Raw genomic sequence first — 20,125 nt, 5'->3', positions numbered from 1 at the left:
ACGCCAACTTTTGTTGAATTTATGAGAAATCTACAGACGCAAACAGACAAAGTGTAGTAAAATAAAGACCTAAATTTGTATTTTTTTACCACAAATCTGAAAGACATGTTATTACACAAATATCCAAAAATCTCAAAATTGACCAGTGAAAAAAACAATGTTTTTACCTGCCGTGTCTCACCTTAATGCAAATCTATTTAATTTTGTTTCAGCATAAAAATACATCTATTCAGCCAATAAACATATAGCTAACATTTATAATTTATTTACAGCTGAATTGTTGCATGTATATAACAAAGTATTTATCATAATGTACAAAAAACATTTTTAAAAGATAATGTCAAAGGTATCAGATCTACAGTTGTTCATAAATACCAGTAGTGATGTTGTACAATGAGGACGTTGTCATGTCGCTGGAAATAGAATCCTCATTGAATCGGTGTACACGATCTACTGGTAATAATAAGTTAGGACCTATAACAAGACCTAATAATCTAGGGAGCTGATTGAGACGCACCCTCAGACTTCGTAACTAACCAGTTAGCTGTAACCAAACCAGATAGTTTCTTTGAATATTTGCTCACGTTTGTGGGAGTGATGGGGCAAGTAGTTCATGAGTTATGAAATTGTATTTCAAGTTCAACCATCGGGATTGTCAGTTGATAACTCATCATTTAATTGAATCAATTCCAGAACAGAGTCAGAGATAGTAATGCGCCAAAACTAAACTGTCGATTCTGCACCACTGAGATCAAAACAAAAACCATTGTAGCTTGTTTGAGATTCTACTTTTTCTGTGTGGAAAATGGATCATAGTTCCATTAAAATAGCAGAAGGACATATACAAGAGATGTTGACAATTGACCAACTATCGATTAATTGTTGATAATTTATTAATAATTAAAACGTGTCGATGGCCCATTAAGCAAGGTCATCATTAGAGTGCATGGTTTCATGTTTTTTTTTTTTTTCAAAACATGTGCAGCAGACACACGAAGAATAATGAAGCTAACAAAAAGCGTTTATTTAGAAACAATTAAACAAGGGTCCAAAAAACCTCCAAACAAGTTATTTTATTGAACAACATAACTGCTTGCATGTGTAAAGCCACAATAAAAATACATAGAACAAGTAGCAAGATCCTAGTTGATGAGTGATGATCTTCCAGCACTGTTTCAGCTGTGCGCTCCTATTCTATTCATGGTAAATCAAGACCTGTCAATCTGAGGGATCAAACCAATCCAAGCACGCTCCAGCTGTGAAATTGAAACGTCTATCTATTATGTACAATGATTTTGCAAATCAAATTTTGATGTAAAGCAGTTGTTGTTGGGGGTTTTTTTCACGCTATGAAAATGGAGCACTTCTAATATGTCAGCAAATTTAAAAACACTTAAGTGATGGTCATATTCCCTATATTAACTTTAAATCCAAGCTTCTAAGCTTTAAAACGACAACTATTTTGTGTTGGTTGACCATGTGGTTGAGTAACGTGATAACTTGGTAGCACCACCCTTGGTTAATGAATAATCGTTTGATTTATCATTACTTTAAACAATGTCTGTACCCTACAGTATATTAGTCTGTTTGTATGGGGCTGGCAAGTGCATGTGTATTGTCTAAGAACAAGAAATGCTCTTTGTTAAAGATCCAAAAGAAAACCACAAACATTGTGCATGCACAATTAGGAAAGGCAAATCTGAACTGAATTTGCAATTGTGTTCGAGTTTTGTCCACAATAAGCTTTCGTAGTCTTGTGAGATTGATCCACAGCATTGTTTGTTGTCTTCCTGCATTTCTCTGCATGCATCTCATCTCGCATCAGAGCAGTGCACGTCTCTTCAACTAGTGTTTACATTAAATGCGTTTAAACCTGGATAATTTTACATGCGCACTTTTTTTTCTCCATGTCTAAATTTCTGTTGTCAATCTGCTTAATTTGCCGTTCGTATTTTCGGCCTAGATTTAGCTTTATTAAATCCTGCTAGGAGGGAAAACTAGTGGTGCTGGTGATAGTGATGGTTGATAAATACACCCTTTCTTCCTCAGGTCTCCAGGATAGCATCCCCATTCATGTGGTATGAAAGCTTAGGCTGTAAGTGTTTTTAGTGAGGGTGATCTCGTTTGGGATTATTGGCATTGGGCTGTATGTTTATGAAATGTGGTAAAATATCTCAAGATGCTTGGAGGATAGAGTGAATTTTTTCCAACTAAAAATTGTCTATTCTGTAGAAGTATTGGCAGAAGGGTTTTACACAATCACAGATGGATTCAAGCTGAAAGGTGTAGTTTATAAGATGTTTTTTCCCCCACTTCATGTTCGCTTGCTTGTTTCTTTTACTCTAATTTATTTATTTTTTCCCTCCTCCAGACAGAATTGCCATGTTCCTGTTAAATTACCTGCTCTTATGTCGTAATTTGTTTTGAACAGTGATTTTGAAATGCCACAAGGAATTGTTCTCCCAGTGACATTTTTATGGCTGAGTTTGACTTAACAACGCAGAGGTGGTTTTCATTAAGTGTTCATGAAAGTATAGAAAATGTGCTCCCACTGTAAACCGCAGCTGGTTCGCAGCCCTCAGGGACAGGAGTGCATGCTTTTACATGACTATAACGGATCGACTGCCATTACGGTGTACCCGCGTACCATTTCTGCCTCGTTAAGAACAAATTATCTTTAATTAGCTGCTCAGAAGTGTTTGATAATACAGTGCTTTTAGACATCGATTTTGGAAAGTCTTCACGCATGGCTCTTCGCATTGTTGATGCCACGTGTAAATATTTAACTGATCCACGGTCGGGGGAATCTTTCATTTGTTTCTTTTTGATGTTCTCTCTCTGATTGATTAAGTCTCTGTTAACATTTATCCTGTAATGTTTCAGCAAGGGCTTTTGTGTTTCCTGCCAAAGTTAAAGGATTAGGTAATGTCGCTCTTTTAATTGAGCATGTTTGGAGACTCTCTCTAAAGCCTGTTTGTTTTATTCCACATTTCTCCTCAAAGGCCATCCATCATGCCTGAAGTTCTCCACTGATTTGACTGCAAATGTCAAGGCCCTGCGCTGGCAATGCATCGAATGCAAAACATGCAGTTCCTGTCAGATTCAGGGGAAGAATGCTGTAAGTTCTTTTCAAATGCACTGATGGCCTTGGCCCAGTTCCTGCTGACATCTTTTATAGTGTCAGAGCGCTGCTTGTGTTCTGACACTTACTGCAGGATGTTGTTTACTTGTGTAGTGTATATTGCGTCTTATTCTTGCGTGTCTGACATGTTTCTCTGTGCGTGTGGATTCAGGACGAGATGCTCTTCTGTGACTCCTGTGACAGGGGTTTCCATATGGAGTGTTGTGACCCACCGCTCTCCAGAATGCCAAAAGGTACATTAGGCCTTTGTTTGCCTCTGTGGATTTTTCCATTCTCAAGGTGAAGCCGTTTAAATGTGCCATTACACAAAGGCTTCTGGTTACATAATCGTAAGATGATATGTACCTTGCGTCCTGCACTGTTTAGTGTCTCTCTCTCTCTCTCTCTCTCTCTCTCTCTCTCTCTCTCTCTCTCTCTCTCTCTCTCTCTCTCTCTCTCTCTCTCTCTCTCTCTCTCTCTCTCTCTCTCTCTCTCTCTCTCTCTCTCTCTCTCTCTCTCTCTCTCTCTCGTGTATCTTTCACGTTGTTAATGATTTTGCCTCTGGCTTGCAAATGACTGTGCTTGTCCTTTTCAGTTAATGGCAGTTTGTCTGAAATGGGCATGTAAGTGCCAAGATAAAAAGGGAGCAGCATCATAAAGTGTTTCAATAGAGCAGAACAGATTCATTTTACTTAATTTTACAAGAGCCTTCAGTGCTGAAAGTCTGTAACTGCTGGAGGGAGGTGACATTCTGCCATTAAAAATCCCATCAAATTTCATTTGGGTTTTGTTATGGGTGAAAGAAAATGCTTTGTGTGTCATGTATGTCAGGGTGTCAATTTAACATGTTAATTTAGTTTGATTAATTATAACAAAAAATACACCATCAAAGTGAGAGACGCTAACAGAATGGTGCCTGCTACAAGAACGCTTCCTGTGTGAACGGCCCTCTGTATGATATTCTACCGCAGACAGATTGACAAACTTATTTTTGTGGCTGCAAAATATATTCAGGTGGATTATAGTTCAGTGATGCACATTTTCCAATGATATGGAAAGTAATCAAACAATAAATTGACCTCGACATTTTTTGTAATATCTTTTGATCTTTTTTTTCCTCTTTTTTTTCATCCAAAAATGTGATCAGTTATCACTTATCAGTGATATTAAATTGAAATTTGATACATTTTTAAATCATTGACTGGCCTCAAATTAACTTTATGAAAACTCTGTAAGAATGACAATTAGTTGTCAAGAGAGGCAAGAAATGTCAGTATAACATTTGTCAATATCTTCTTCTTTTTTTTTATTTCATGTCAAGATCACAAGAATACAGAAAATTAATAATCCTTGGCCTCTGTATCTTTATTTATCTATAATTCTATTTGGTTTCCACTATGAACTTGCTTTCTTTAGTTGTGATGCTTATCTCACAAATCAGTGCTGCGTATTTCCATACAAGATATCTGAGAGCTTTATGCCCTGTTTACACGAGAACGCTCGCGGGTGAAAACGTAAAAATATTTTATCGGATGTGCCTTTAGTTTACACGGCGACGGCGTTTTTGGGGCTTAAAAACGCAAAAAAAGTGAAACCACCCTCCAGAGTGGAAATCTTAAAAACGCTCCACCATCGCGTTCCCGTCTAAAGGGTAAAAACGCAAAAGTCTGCTAGACAGTGAAGGCGTAGCGTATGCGTTTACGTCACAGGCATGCACCAGTACAGAAAAATAACAAAACATAATCAAACTAAAATATAGCATTAATTTCATTGACAAAAAATTAAAGGGGGGGTAAAATACTTAGTTTCAGTCAATCTCATGTTAATCTTGAGTACCTATAGAGTAATAGTGCGTCCTTCATATCTCCAAAAAGTCTTTAGTTTCATCATATTTATAAAATAAAAATACAGCTTTCCGATTCTATCCGGAAAAAGCCGAGGTCCTTGATTCTGGGCGTGGGCGGAGCTATAGAGTCCAGCGGGAGCATCCACAACATACAAACTGCATCCACTGTTCCACTAACACTGGGTTCTTTGGGAAGCTGAACAAGGTAAACTTTCCCTCACATCCCAAAAAATCCTTTTTTGGAGACATTCTTGACATCAACCATTCCTATTTAGCGCTGCTGATGATGATTTCCGCAGCGCGTCGATGAGCGCGGTCTTTCTCTCCTCTGGTCGACGTGTGCGTGAACGCGCTTTTCCGAGAGCAATGCTCATATAAGGAGTTCCACTCTGGTCTACGTCATTAAATCTACGATAGAAAAAAACCAGCCGAAACGTGTTGCAAAGTATGATTTTCAGCACAGAAATTCTCTGTTATTCGTTCAAAATAACTTTTCAAACTTTGGCCATTATTAGCATGAGAATCCATCTCTTTAACACTGTAAACAACTCTGAATATATGAAACACCATTGTACCCCCCCTTTAATAAATTGAGCGACACGCAAAGAGCACTAAGGGTTAAAACAGCAGCTTTACCGTGTTAAACATGAAAAACTGTCAGTGGCTCTTTCACTTTCAGTGCTTTACATTGCCGCCTGGAGTGCATACTAATTCGAGTTTCGAATTTCACACACTTTTGCGTCACCATATGCACGCAGATTTTCCCCCCATAACCCTCGTCTAAACGCAACGCCACTTTTGCGCTTTCTCTTCAGATCGTTTCCGTGTAAACATAGCTTTAGTTCTATACTAAAAATCAAAGGACATTTCAAATTTAACTTTAGTTATGTAAAATGTGACAAACGATCTAATCTAAGAGGATGTTGAAGGCTGAGGTCCTGTCAATAAAAAGCTCCCCACAAAACTTCAAACGCATTTATTCAGTGTTTTCTTGTTGGTCTGTTACCTGTAGAAAGCTTGTTTTTCTTTGTTCTATTGCTTTTCTTCTAAAGATTGTGGAAATAAAGGGAAAAGCACAGTGGGTCATCTCTGCTCAGTACTACAAAGACATATCTGAAAAGTGTCACGGCTGCAGACATGATGAACCATCCTTGAAATGCTTCTCTCTTTTGTTTCTCCCTCTCTTTCTCTTTTTTTCCCTTGGACCTCCCCCAGGAATGTGGATCTGCCAAGTATGCAGGCCAAAGGAACAGGAGGGAAAACGGTTGCTACACAAGACAGCGGCCCAGATCAAAAGGCGATATGCAAAGCCAGGAAGGCCAAGAAAAAATCTAGCACATCCAACAATGTATGATAACTCATTTCATCTGTCTTGTTCTTTGTGCTTCAGGCTTAAGGTTACAGGTCTCGCATCAGTATGTTGCCTAAACTGTAATGCTCTTTTTGATGGCCTACTCTGATTTTTGTCCTTCACAACCTTGCCTTAAGAGTATATGTAGGTTTTCATAGCCTCTCATCCACAAGGTTTAAAATTAGCATGGCTTCTACAATGTACTTTTAGCCTGGGGCATTCTTTGCCAGTCTAATTTTAACATATGGCCGTGTTGTGAAGCTCACTCAGAACGCTGTCAGTCAGACTGGGTGAGTCTGGGTCAGTAAGCTTTTAAATGTGCAAGACTTGAGGGATTTACATCTCTCCTAAAGGCTTGATGAGCACTGATAGACACGGTGGAACGTGTTGTTGAAGCTGTGAAATCAGGCTCTCAAACCAACACTCAGGCTTAGTCACAGTCAAGATGTGCACACAGATTCTCACTCATTTGTGGCTCGTGTATTAAATGCCACTATCGTCTGTTTTCACAGGTCTGACAGTGGTGGTCCAGGATCCGTTGAGCTGTCTGAAAAAGCACGGCATGGTAGGGGTTCCATAAGCACTTTCTGTACCCCACCCTCATCAAGCACCTTTATACCCACCACAGACGGCAGGAGTCTCACTGACCCCCTCACATCCACACCCACCCTCACTACGTTGCCCCCATTCAACAAGAAAACCAAAGGTCTCATTGACGGGCTTTCCAAATTTTTCACGCCATCACCCTTGGGTCGCCGGTTGCGCTGTGAAGCGTCGGGCTCCTCGAATCAGCACAGGCAGAGGAAACGGGGCTATCGGAAACACCATGCCAGCGTGACGACGCCAGGTGTGAGGTTAAACGCCCCATCTAGTGTTCTCCTTACCCCGTCCCCTTCGCAAGGACACAGTCCCATCTCGCTGAACCCCACCCAGTCATCCTCGCCCTCCTCCGCCCACTCCCCCCACAGCTCCTCCTCCCAGTCTAGCGGCCCGTCCCTCAGTAGCCTCCCAGGCAACAACCAGCTGAAGGGACTATTTGATGGACTGTCTCACATCTTTACCACTCAGGGACAGTCCCGGCAAAAGGGACTCCCCAGCTACGCACCGCCCAAGCGAGCGCGCCGCACCCAGGACGTTTCCACCTCACCCAAAACGTCCCTGCAGCTTCAAGGAAAAAAATCTGTCAAGGGTTTCGGTAGTAAATTAGCATCCCTATCCGGTTCGGCCTCGGGATGGGTGCCCAAGCGGGGCCGACCGTTTAAGTCGGCACTCCATTTCAAACGAACTCCTTTCTTGAGAAAGCACAAGCTGCTAGGCAGGTTTAGGTTTAAGGCCTCCCCGCAGAGGGAGAACAACACACCAGGGAAGGGCAGATTGGCAGACGGAAGAGTTAAACCAGACCCAAACCATGGTAAGCACAGGGGCCTGAACCTCCAAACGGCTGACTAGCTTTTTCATCTTTAAACCGTTTTACTCATCTTCCTCATTTTTAGAAGCTCAGTAACATGGATTTTTGTTTTTCAACTAATACTGCATCTCTGCATTTTTGTTTTTAACCTTTTTCTTCAATAATTTATTAATTCTGAAGCCACTAAAGCCTTAGATTTCTGCTCTCAGCTCACGTCCTCATGCTGCTCACACCTGCCTCTCAAACCATAGTTATTAATGCTTTTTCCCTTTGGTAACAAGCACTTTAATGTAAAGTGTTTGCATTTCAAATGACCCTTGCTCCTGGTTTGGCTCCCTCTCAACCTCTGCACAAATGGAATATTTGTTTAGAGGTCACTGTTGCCTAGAAACAAACTGTGATGTGTGGTTAGAGGTTTGAGGTTAGTGTGTTGGCCAGCAATGTTGATATGAGCCTTTCCTATCAGCTGTCCTTTCCATGACTGTAGTGATTTGCATGCTAGCAGTTGTGATTTTGAATGCTGTGTTAAGTCTAAGATTAGTGCTTGTTTATATTAGCTCTGGGTTTTATAGCGTCAGCATCTTTTCAGTTTTTTTTTTTTTTTTTTGTACTACATTCTGCACACAAATTCTAAAGGTCTGTTTTCTGACCTCTCACAGCCTTTAATGCCGAGAGATGCTCAAGAAGAGAGCCACAGGAAGGAAGGATGATTTTACTCAATGACCATGTGGCTGAAGAGGATCTGAAAGTGTTCAGACACATCAAGGAGATCACAGCAAAGGTGAGGAGAGTCTATATTTACTAGGCATGCATCACTATTGCTATTCCTCGTACTTTAAGTGACCACCCAGAACACCCTAAACTTATTTTAAATATTTCAAAGAAATGTTTTTCCCAACTTTAACTTTTTTTTTTTCAAAAACAGAAAACTGTTGGCGATCAAGGACAATCCCCTCCTTTGATTGAATTTGGAAAGTATGAAATACAAACTTGGTATTCCTCACCATACCCTCCAGAATACTCAAGGTAAGTCTGAAATTTATTCCAAAAATTTTTTTACAGCAATTTTTAAAATATCTGCCAGATATAGCCTTAAGCAAATGTAAACAAGTATGTGATTTAGAGATAGACTCCCTACTCTTGCAACTCATGCCACATTCTTCATGTTATAATTAATTGCTGCTCACCTTCTCAGATTACTGAAGCTTTATCTCTGCGAGTTCTGCTTAAAGTACATGAAAAGCCAGGACATTCTGCAGAGGCATTCAAAGAAATGTGGGTGGTTTCACCCTCCAGCTAATGAGATCTACAGGAAGGATAACCTCTCTGTGTTTGAGGTCAGTGCTGGCTTTTAAATCTTCATGCACAACTTAATTCGCATCCAAATTTCATCTCATCTGCATTTGCAATTAAAACAAGAGGGGTTATGTCCAGAGATTAAAGGCTATGAAATGCCAAGCTTGTTGAAAGGCACATCTCAGCGTCATGGATGAGAACTGGTCTTACATGATTTAATCATGTCAGATTAAGTCAGTTCTTCAAGGACTTCATGTCTTGTTTTTTCTAGTGAACAGATAATGCTTCATAATCCTAGCAGACCTCTAAAAGTGTTAAAGACCTTAAATTGCAGAATGTTTATGATTTCTAATCTTTACATGTGCTCCACTAGCAGGAGCTGCCCTAGTATGGGCTATCTGAATCTCTAATGGTTTTCCATTTCTTTTCCTCATTGCTTTAGGTTGATGGAAATATCAGCAAAATATTTTGCCAAAACCTTTGTTTGCTTGCAAAGCTTTTTCTGGACCACAAGACGCTCTATTACGACGTTGAGCCTTTTCTCTTCTACGTTCTGACACAGAATGATGAGAAGGGTTGTCATCTTGTTGGATACTTTTCAAAGGTATTACCCTTACATAGATATTATTAAGAATATCTATTCCTATGACAGTGGAGTCAGAGTAACAGCGGGTTGTTTAGTAGGTTGTTAAAGATGGGTTTATTTTATATTGCTTGTTTTTGGATCTGAACATTTCTGCAATATGTTTGAAGGGTTTTGTGTGCTTATGTTTGGTTCAATTCAGGAGAACGGCAGGTGCAGTGAATTGCATGCGTTGGCAGCGCACTGACACACTCTATCTTTCTCTCTTTCTCTCCCACAGGAAAAGCTTTGCCAGCAGAAGTACAATGTCTCCTGCATAATGATCATGCCTCAGTACCAAAGGCAAGGATTTGGAAGGTTTCTCATTGATTTCAGTAAGTTATTCATTAACTGGTTTGGAAGTCTTATGAGATGTGAGCATAAGATTGTTTGTATCATGAACAGATGCTTCTGTACTCTGCATAAAAGGAAAAATAAGAACTGTTTCAGACTAGACAGTCATAATGAAATGGGAAGAATGGCTTGTTGTGCTTGTCTCATTGTCATTATAGTTATCAAGAGGGTTTGCATGTCTTTATATACAGTGAATATAGTGCATTATATCATTTGTTGGCTTGTGAATGTTTTGATTTAATGCAAAAGACTACAATAGAGAATCTGGAATTGTTCGGTCTCCTCTGACTTTGTTTATGCATCTGTTGAAAACACAAAATCAGCTCACACTTTAAGCAGTCAAAAAAAAGACCAAATCTTTTGTACTAGTTGTGTGTGAAGCATCACAACACATCAGTGTAGTAATTTTTGCAAATTAATACATCTTAAGAGGCACTTTAAAATACTTTAAAATTTACATTAAAGTATTAGCAAAAATATTTGTTTATTATATTATATCGTTGTATGTGTGTTTGTTTTATGATGCTTTGTAAAGCACATTGGTTAGCCGCGGCAATTGGTGCTATATAAATAGACTTTTTAATATAAGTATATAAAAATAAAATTTTACTAAAAAAAAATTATTTTATAAAGTGGTTTTTTTTCCCCTTTTTTTTCTTCATATTAGAACTAGGGTTTGCTCTACAAATACAGGTTATCAGCTGTCTTGGCTGGTTAAAAAAAAATCTGTCTTTTCTGCTTTTTTTTATCCATTAGTAAAATATTATACTGTAATATTGGTATTTTTAATTTAACATTGACATCACAAGAACTTTGGCAAGAGCTTAAAGGGATAGTTCACTCAATTAAAATTCTGTCATTATTTACTCACCCTCGTGTTGTTCCAAACTCATAAGACTTTCTTCGGAACACAAATAAAGATATTTTTGATGAAATCTGAGAGCTTTCTGTCCCTCCAAGATAGCTTACGCAAACTAACACATTGACGCTTCAAAAAGTTAAGAGATCATAAAAATAATCCATATGAATTGAGAGGTTAAGTCCAAAAGTGAGGCGATCACTTTATATGATGAATAGATTGAATTTAGGCTTTTATTCACATAAACATTCATCAACTCACACATCAGTTGTGGTAAACGGAAGCTCAAGCATGTTCGCTTGACGTGCGAGAACCAATGAGGTTAATTCTCGTTTTACGCAGCATTTTTGAGCTTCCACAAGAGGTTTGTTCTTGTGCGTTGAGCTTCTGTTTATGTTCGCTGATCAATGTTTATATGTGAGTAAAACCCTAAATTCAATATGTTCATCATACAAAGCAGGGATGGGCATCTAGGGTTCCTGGAGGGCCAATGTCCTGCAGAGTTGGGCTCCGGCCCCTAACCCACCTGAACAAGCTAGCCAATGTCTTCAGCATAACTAGAAGGCTACAGGCAGGTTGGGTTTTATCAGCTAAAACTCTGCAGGACGGTAGCCCTCCAGGATCAAAGTTTCCCATCCCTGATATAAAGCAATCGAGTCCCCTCAGGAAATTATGGAATTAGTTTTACGATTTTGACTTTATGAACTTTTTCATCAGTGTCAGTTGCGTAGCTGTCTATGGTGGGATAGAAAGTTCTCAGATTTCATCAAAAAGATCTTTATTTGTATTCCGAAGATGAACGAAAGTCTTATGGGTTTGGAACGACTTGATGGTGAGTAATTAATGACAGTATTTTAATTTTTGGGTGAACTATCCCTTTAAGTCTTAAGCCATCAAAATCAAAGCCATAATCATTCAATTCCTTACAATTAACAGTTTGTCTCTGATAAGAAGCTTGCATTTGTTTTTATGTAAAATATTCAAATGGCATGCCTCCAGCCTTTATGAAGCTGCATAAAAACATTACAACACATTCATAAATTGTGATTGTGTTGATTTGTTTTGTCAAAGTGACACTCAAACCCGATCTAAAAACAATACTCATAAACAATCTTGTCTTTCCTCCTCTTTGTCTCTTTTCCTGTCTTTCCAGGTTACTTACTTTCCAGGCTAGAGGGCCAGGCTGGCTCCCCAGAGAAGCCTCTATCTGATCTGGGTCGTCTGTCCTACTTGGCTTATTGGAAAAGTGTCATACTGGAGTACCTGCACAACCACCCAGATAAGAGTGTCAGCATCAGGGGAATGAGCCGAGCCACGGGCATGTGTCCACATGACATCGCCACCACACTTCAGCAGCTCAACATGATTGATTTCCAGGATGGCAGGTGGGTTTGACTGTGGTGGTATCTGTCAATCTGACAATTCACTCGCATGCTTTCAGTGTACTTTATCATCTCTAAATACAAGTTGGCCCAAATACAGTTTGGGCTTTATTTGCATGTGCATTAATACTAAATTACAGTTTATCATATATCAGACAATATATCTGCATTTTGAATACATTTCCTAACATGTTTGTCTAGGTTTCTAATCATCCGAAGATATCAGCTGATTGAGGAGCACATGGATAGACTGAGAGAGAAGCCAAGGCTTCATGAGGTTGACCCTGACTGCCTGTGCTGGACTCCAGTTTCAGTCTGCAAAAGCCCACCAGGGGAGCTGAAGAGTGCTATGGCACAGGTAGGCTTAATGATGACTGAACACACCTGCTTTTAGTGAACCCTGTTTTAATTGTTTGTCTGTCCGTCCAGTGCAGTGTTCTAATATTTAAAGCTAGACTATGAGGAATTTAAAGCTAGACTATGAGGGATTTATCGTTAAATTCTACATTACGAATAAATTTTTGAGCCAGTACAAACAAATAAAAATAAAAAATCACGTTTTTGCCTTACCCTGGAGTCACTACGATTTTTCTTTACAATATTTGGTTTGCTTAATCCATAGTGATTAAATCTTCTGCAACCCTTCTTTATATAAACATGCAACAAACAACTAGGTGGTTTTCCTGGCATATACAGAGGCTTGATCAGCATGTGCCACATAGTGACTTGCAGTCCAGTTTATTATTACAGCTGTCTTGCATCAAATGACTGTGTTCTGTCTGCTATGTTAATGTTTGCTGCAGATATTGCAGTACAGACACAGCAGAATTTGTAAAATCTTAGTCTTTAGTCTTCCTTTTGGCCTCTGACACAACCTGACCTTTTTGCATAATGCTGAACTCAAACATAATTGGTAAGGTGATGATAATTGGTAAGACTGTTCTGGTCGGCATCTCTAAAATCAGAGTTTGTTTTTAATTGAAACCTATCCAATAGGCAGATCAAGGAGATCACGATGAGCACAGGTAACTCGTTCCTTCCCCAGCTCTGCATTATTAGCTAGAAGATGATGCTTGTGTGAAAAGTGAGCTAAATTTATCCCTTTCAGGAGTTCAGGGTGAGTTCACAAAGATAGCTGAAAGCACTTCCAACAGTAACCCAGCTTCCTGAGTGACCTAAATCAAAGCTCTGTATTATTAATGCCTCTGAATGTCCCATGAAATGTAATCTTCCATATCTGCTTAAAAATAAATGTTGCTGAGATCAACGCCTAATCAAGAGACAATTCCTGCTCTGCAGGGGCACTGTAAAAGCAAAGTGTAGATAACTGAGATGTTATTTGTCTGCTTGGCTTCAGCCTGTACGAGCGGCTTAGATGAGCTCATATTTGTGTTTTTGTGGAATAACAGGCAAGAGACCGTCGTGCAAATTGTAGTGCATCAATCAGGAATTTGACAATTGGGATGGGCTACACCAGCACACGACCTCCGCTAACCAAGTGCAAGAACTTTAGCAGAAGATACTCAGACCCACTGTTTGCAAACAGCACTGGGAAAGATTTTGAAGTGAGTGAAGACAGCAGCAGTGATGATGAGGATGATGATGATGATGATGATGATGATGACGACGACGACGACGATGGTAATGAAGACAATACAATCAAGTCCCAGTCTGGGCAGGGGCTCAAGCGAAAGGTAAATATCAGAATCATTGGTTGTGTGCTTTTTTTTATTTAGTTCTCTTTGTATCATGGTTATTCACATTGAAAATCCTTTAGCATTTAGGAAGCATATTTAGTAGGATGGAAAAAAGATCCAAAACTCTCCATCAGTCAGAAATTTCCATCAGTCCTTAAGTCCATAATTAAGTAATATTGCTTTCATGATTTGTGTGGGAAATCTTGATTCTGTATCACCAAGTAATCTTGCAGATTATTTGCACTGGGGTACTGCTATCCCAGAATGCCTGGGGGAGAGTATGTTGTGAGGATCTTGCGGTCAGCTTGATTCAGCACACTCTCATTTGAGGTTTTGGGCAGCTAAGCTTTCCAAATGAATGGCCTGTGGTGTAGGCACTGTGGTCTAAATGATGGGCTTTTGCATTTAGATCATGAAGCAACCCATTCACAACGCAGCCACATTTCCCTATGTTTAGCATCACCCTTGACCGTATCTGTCTCCTCCAAACCTATGCTTTTTGGATTAAAGGGCACCAGGGACAATTTAACAAAAATGTGGCCAACTCTTGCTATGACAGTTGTTAAGTCTAACAGTCTTTGACATCTCCCTGTATTTATTCCATTCTCAGGCGCAAGTTGTTCTCAACCATACAATATGCACTTCTCTGCTAAGCGAATAGCCCCCTTAAATGTATTTGGTTTTTTTTCTTAGCGGGCATCAAATCTGCGACGGAAGAGAGGGCGGAGAAGAACGCGAATCAACAGCAGTGTCACGACCGAAACCATCTCGGAGAGAACAGAGGTGCTAGATGAGCCATTCGAAAACTCTGATGTAGAAAGTCCTCTGCCACAGCCCAGCAGGAGGGACGACAGCGAGGATGAGGAAGAGGAGAAAAACCAGAGAGTGGCCGTGCGTCGGCCTGGAAGGCCAAGGAGACATGGAGATGACAATCACTCAAATCAATCCAAAGGAGGGAATGTGGAAGGTAAAGCCATACATGTTAACATTTACAGCATACTGCTTGTGTTGCATATTTTAAAGATAAATTAATATGTAACCTTTTTTGTGGTGTTTCTGAAGCAGTAAAAAAGGACAATCCTCGACCTGTAAAACGAAAGAAAGGCTGGCCCAAAGGTGTCAAACGAGGCCCTCCCAAATGGAGACTAAAGGAGCGCAAAATGGGCTTTAAGCTCAACCTCTACACACCGCCTGAGACACCAATGGTCACAGTGGAGCAGGAGCAAGAGGAGGAGCAGGATGCCAGCCCTGCCTCATTCTCAGAACCATCTGAGTCCTTCAGAGAGCCCAGGCCAGAGGACACAGAACTGGACACCTGCATTTCAGAGCCCCACAGTCCAGAGCCACCAGTGTCTCACAAAGTAAATGAGGATGAGTCGACAGACAAGTCTGACACGGTGGAAAATTCCCCTTGTGCTGATGAGACCAATGAGACCACATCAGGTCCAATAGATGATGCTGAACAGTCAACTCTAAATACAGAGGAGGTCAAGGACCTGAAGCCAGAGGGTGAACCAGAAGGCAAGGTTGGTAAGGGCTCGGGTGAACGAGACGAGGAAGAGGAAGAGGATGAAGAGCCAGAACAATCTCATGTGGATGATCACGATGCAGATGATGAAGATGATAGCCATGAACAAAGAATAGAGGACCCAGTGCCACTAACAGAAAAAGACCTTACCGAAGACCCAGAGCCAGTTTCAACTATTAATAATAATAAAAATCCTGAAGTGCAGCCGAGCCCCATGGAGCCACCGCCTCATTGCTCTGAGGAGCTTCCGTCTGAAAGCACTCTTGTGAGCTTGGGCATGCAACAGGGAGACACTGTGGACTCAGATCATCCTCCAGACTCGGAAACCGAGGAAGAGGATAACAGTCAGAGGCCTGAAGAAAAGCATATGGGCCCATTGACCCCGGCAATAAAAGAGGACCATAACATTTGCCCTGAGCTTGACATGGAGACTGCACAAGCTGTGCAGTCTCTCACTCAAGAATCTGAGCAAGAGAGGCACTTTCAGGACTGTGTGGAGACTCAAGAGGCCTGCCACAGCCTACAGCGGTATGTTCACGTCGAGCAGAGCCCTCAGATGACTCCCGTGGATGACTGCCAGCAGTCAGATCACAGCAGCCCTCTATCTTCTGTCCATTCTCACCCAAGCCAATCTGTACGGTCAGTCAATAGTCCAGCGGTGTCTATTTTAGAAAGCGGTTACACGCAGATCAGCCCCGATCAGGGAACCGTCTCGGTGCACTCGCTTCATAACAACATGGAGACCAGCCCAATAATGGATGTGCCCTCGGTGTCTGACCATTCTCAGCAGGTGGTGGACAGTGGCTTCAGTGACCTAGGTAGCATTGAGAGCACCACTGAGAATTACGAGAATCCCAGCAGTTATGACTCCACGCTGGGTAACAGCATTTGTGGCACGGGAGCAGGAGCAGGCGCCTCCTCCCAGAGCAGCTGTTCCTATGGCAACCTCTCCTCCGGTGGCAGCCACAGTCAGAGCAGCTGTGCTGTGTCCCAGCAGATGGCCGGTCCTGTGGTGAACAATACTGGCGCTTGCAGCATGCTCCAGCAAACCAGCATGAGCTCCCCTCAGGGATGCAGTGTGAAGTCTCCGCAAGGCTGTGTGCCGGAGAGGCAGCCCAGCCATCCGCACGGACATGGGCACAGCCATGGGCATGGACACGGGCATAGCCACAGTCACCACCACAGCCATCACCAGCACCATCCGCACCATCAACATCACCAACACCCACAACACCAGTACCAGCAACCTTTGTCACACTGCTCCATGCCGGCCAGCTTCGCTCCACCCATGCAGCTGTCCGACATCCCAGAATCCAACAACCCCTCCAGCAACCTGGGTCTGTATGACCGAATGAGCCAGGGAGAGTATGGAGCTGGACACTATGGTCAACCATCAGCTACATTCAGCCTGCATAAGCTACAGCAACTCACCAATACCATCATGGACCACTCCTTGCCCTTCAGCCATTCTGCCTCGCACTCCATCTCATCCTATGCAAACAACAGCGGCTCGTTGTCCACGCAGCTCGGTCCTCACAATCCTGCGCTGGTTTCTCTGTCGCAACCCGGTGGAGGTCCTCAGTCGCAGGCTACTGTGACTCCTCCACCTAATATGACTCCACCACCCATGATGCTGCAGCGCAACATGGGTACACCCAACATGAACCTGGCCCCGTCTCAGAGACTGCAAACACAAATGGCCCCTAAGAATCACCATCACCACCCCATGTCCATCCGCTCCAAATCGGCCCCTCTGCCACCCCACCATCAGCAGCAGATGTATGGTAGGGGTCCTCAGACTGTAGCCATGCAGGCTCCTGGGAGGACGCTGGCTATGCCATCGCGGATGAACTTGGGGGTGAACCTCATGCCCGCTCCGGCATACAACGTCAACTCGATGAACGTTAACGTCAATATGGCGATGAACACTTACAGAGTGACGCAGCCTATGATGAACGGTGGCTACCATGGCAATCCTACCTATATGAATCAATCTCCACAGTACTCTATGCAGATGGGCATGATGGGTACCCAGCCTTACCCACAGCAGCCCATGCAGGCTCCTCCCCATGGCAATATGATGTACAGCCCAGCAGGTCATCATGGTTATGTGAATACTGGCATGTCCAAACAACCCTTAAACGGGCCTTATATGAGACGATAATCAACGACCTGAAAGTAAAGGGTCATGATGTTGCAAAGTCAGCTAGTTGACTTGAGGTATTTAGTTTGTTCTTATTTTCATGGTTAATGTTCGCTTTTATGGATCTTTCTAAAAGAACCAGCACTTGGTAAGAATGCAAAAAAAGTTTTGTTTATTGGCTAAATTTTAGCTTTTTTCCCCTATTTATGGGAAGCCTTACAGCATAAGATTTAAAATGTAACATTGTGTAAGCATAAATCTCCCCTGAACTGCATTGCAGTTGAATGGAGGTTACATTTTCTTTAAGTTGGAACCTGCATTATGGAACCTTTAAATGTGCCTGCATTGTATGTTTTTGGACAAAAGAGCCTTTTCAATGTACCTTTAGCAATCGCAAGGTTATATGTAAGTCTGTACTCATGCCTTCATATTATTTAAATTATTGTAAATCTACTTTTATATTTTTTTAAATGTAAGGTTATACTTAGCATGCTATAACGTCTTTGTTAGTGACAGTGCATCAAAGTAGTACTGTACAGTGTTGTGCTTAATAGCAAGCAATTTTATATTAAATGTATGGCCTTGGTTAGGTTTCCCTCGTATGGAAGGAAAAATTAAACTCTATTTTTGTTGATTCTAATACTGTAAAGATTTGAAAAAAATCGTCATGTTCGGCTTGGAAGGTTCTATTGCTAATTGTGTATAATTTGTTACTTTATAACAAGTTTCTTTACCTGAGGCAGCTTTCTGTTTTTATACAATTTAAAGCAATTTCTGTCACAATAGCAAAGAACAGTCAATGTCAGTATTTGTACATGTAGAAAATCTAATCCAAGGGGGAAGGGCAAACAGAAACATTTCAGATGGGGCAGAGTTGCAAAATTATTATGAGTGTCAATTTACTCCAAAGTTGGTCTTTTATGAAATGCCTTTAAACTTACATTTTCATTCCATCTGTAGATTTTTTTTATCTTTATAAAACATCTGATTTATATTTTACTGAAATGTAGAGCAGTAGCCTTGTTGATAGAGAAAACAGATGGCATGTAAAAAGGTAAATTGTATCGTGTCTGTTTGTATAGCTTATTTTGTAGCCTTTGTACCTGTACAGAATGGCAGTTTGACGTAAGAGGGATATCCTGACTGTACTAATTAACAGAGCAACAGTCCTGTATTTATGAGTTACCTTTTTAGTCGGTCACTTAAATGCTGTACATTTTAGCAGAAAATAAATTATGATGAGCCACTGACAGACTTAAAAGTGTGTATGGACTCTGTTTTCATGCTCTCATGATATCAAGCTTATCGTGATGTGACTTATACTTTTCTTGAAAGGATCTTTTACAGCCAACAGATTTTCAGATGCATTGTCATGGTTGGAAACAATCTTAAGTGTAGAGACTGCTGAACAGGTGCTTTTGACTGTAGACGTAGAGGATGGACACATTTAGCTGGAAGACACTAATTCAACTCCACACAAGTGCCTCGTAGCAATAAATGAACAAATATAGTCTTTGTCTTTAGTACACTATGTAAAGCACAAATATTACATTTTTCTAGTAAAAGGTTTTATTGTTTGTATTCTGCTGTGCAAACATTACTAATCATTAAATACTCAGAAACCACGTAGCTAAACAACATGCTGGCTGTGTGTCAAAGAAATTGCTGCATATTTCCTTATGCTTTATCAATAAACTTCAACCATGCCTTAAATGTTTAACTAATTGGATTTAAAGCAACTGTATGTAGTTTTGTGTTACGGCAGTGGAATTCACTGTTGTAAATATACTACTGTCGTAATTGCTGTGGATAGCTGTACATGTGCATTTGTTGACAAACTAAATGATTTCAAAAGCATTTGAATGTGTATGTGTGTAATGAAATGTTAGTGACATGATAGGCCACATTGCACATAATATATATTTGACAGTATAGACTATCAGAGCAGAATTTCAAAGCTTAACTACCATGAGATGTATTTATTTGATGCTATCCTGAGACGGGATTATCGTGGGAAAGAAACCGAAGCCATTTGCCCAATTAGAAGTCGCTGTACCATCAGCATTATTTTGAAACCTATAGTTAGTTTAAACAATCCTATTCAATTCCAGGTCACCTTCCATTTTTTTATCAGTTTACTGTATCGACACATATCAAAATGTTTCTCGATCACTTATGTTAGGGATGAATTCATAAGGTCGGCACTAGTCTTCAAGAGGGCGCTGTTCTCTCTATGGAGAATCTGCATCGGTAACACTTGCCTCCATCAGTTCTGCTTTTTGTGCCTCTCATTTGAATTCTACAGGGCTCACTTGATTGAGTCCTCGAGTGCCTGTTACTTCCCTCTTATCTAAAGAGATTTAACATGCCCTGTCTCTCTTTACTTACTTTATGCTTTGCTGAGTGCATGGTCAATAAATTGAGCTCCAGGGTAGAGAAACTCAGAGGTTTAAAATAGCGAAGTCTTTTGCCTCCACTCCATAGTAATCAATGTTCAAGCTTAGGTAGCATTAGCAAC

General features: G+C 40.9%; 1 protein-coding gene across 3 annotated transcripts in view; it reads left to right on the top strand.

Annotated features, from left to right (window-relative positions):
- Positions 1-19,451, top strand: part of kat6b (K(lysine) acetyltransferase 6B) — a 43,452-nt gene extending 24,001 nt beyond the window's left edge. For 2 of the 3 annotated variants that reach the window (XM_079635665.1, XM_079635666.1), the window contains exons 4-17: positions 3,003-3,118; positions 3,294-3,375; positions 6,183-6,315; positions 6,831-7,729; positions 8,386-8,507; positions 8,652-8,752; positions 8,922-9,063; positions 9,465-9,626; positions 9,886-9,979; positions 12,011-12,242; positions 12,441-12,597; positions 13,649-13,933; positions 14,630-14,903; positions 14,999-19,451. In XM_079635665.1, coding sequence (XP_079491791.1) covers positions 3,003-3,118; positions 3,294-3,375; positions 6,183-6,315; positions 6,831-7,729; positions 8,386-8,507; positions 8,652-8,752; positions 8,922-9,063; positions 9,465-9,626; positions 9,886-9,979; positions 12,011-12,242; positions 12,441-12,597; positions 13,649-13,933; positions 14,630-14,903; positions 14,999-17,628 — 5,429 coding nt within the window. In that variant the 3' untranslated portion in view covers positions 17,629-19,451. The remainder of the gene's footprint in view (positions 1-3,002; positions 3,119-3,293; positions 3,376-6,182; positions 6,316-6,830; positions 7,730-8,385; positions 8,508-8,651; positions 8,753-8,921; positions 9,064-9,464; positions 9,627-9,885; positions 9,980-12,010; positions 12,243-12,440; positions 12,598-13,648; positions 13,934-14,629; positions 14,904-14,998) is intronic. The other variant, XM_079635667.1, reaches the window with a different exon arrangement.
- Positions 19,452-20,125: the final 674 nt, after the last annotated feature.

The sequence above is a fragment of the Phoxinus phoxinus genome (genome assembly GCF_949152265.1).
Source record: "Phoxinus phoxinus genome assembly, chromosome: 14".
Taxonomy (NCBI): Eukaryota; Metazoa; Chordata; class Actinopteri; order Cypriniformes; family Leuciscidae; genus Phoxinus; species Phoxinus phoxinus.
The sequence above is the reverse complement of the archived record's forward strand: the minus strand, read 5'-3'. Positions and strand labels throughout refer to the sequence as shown.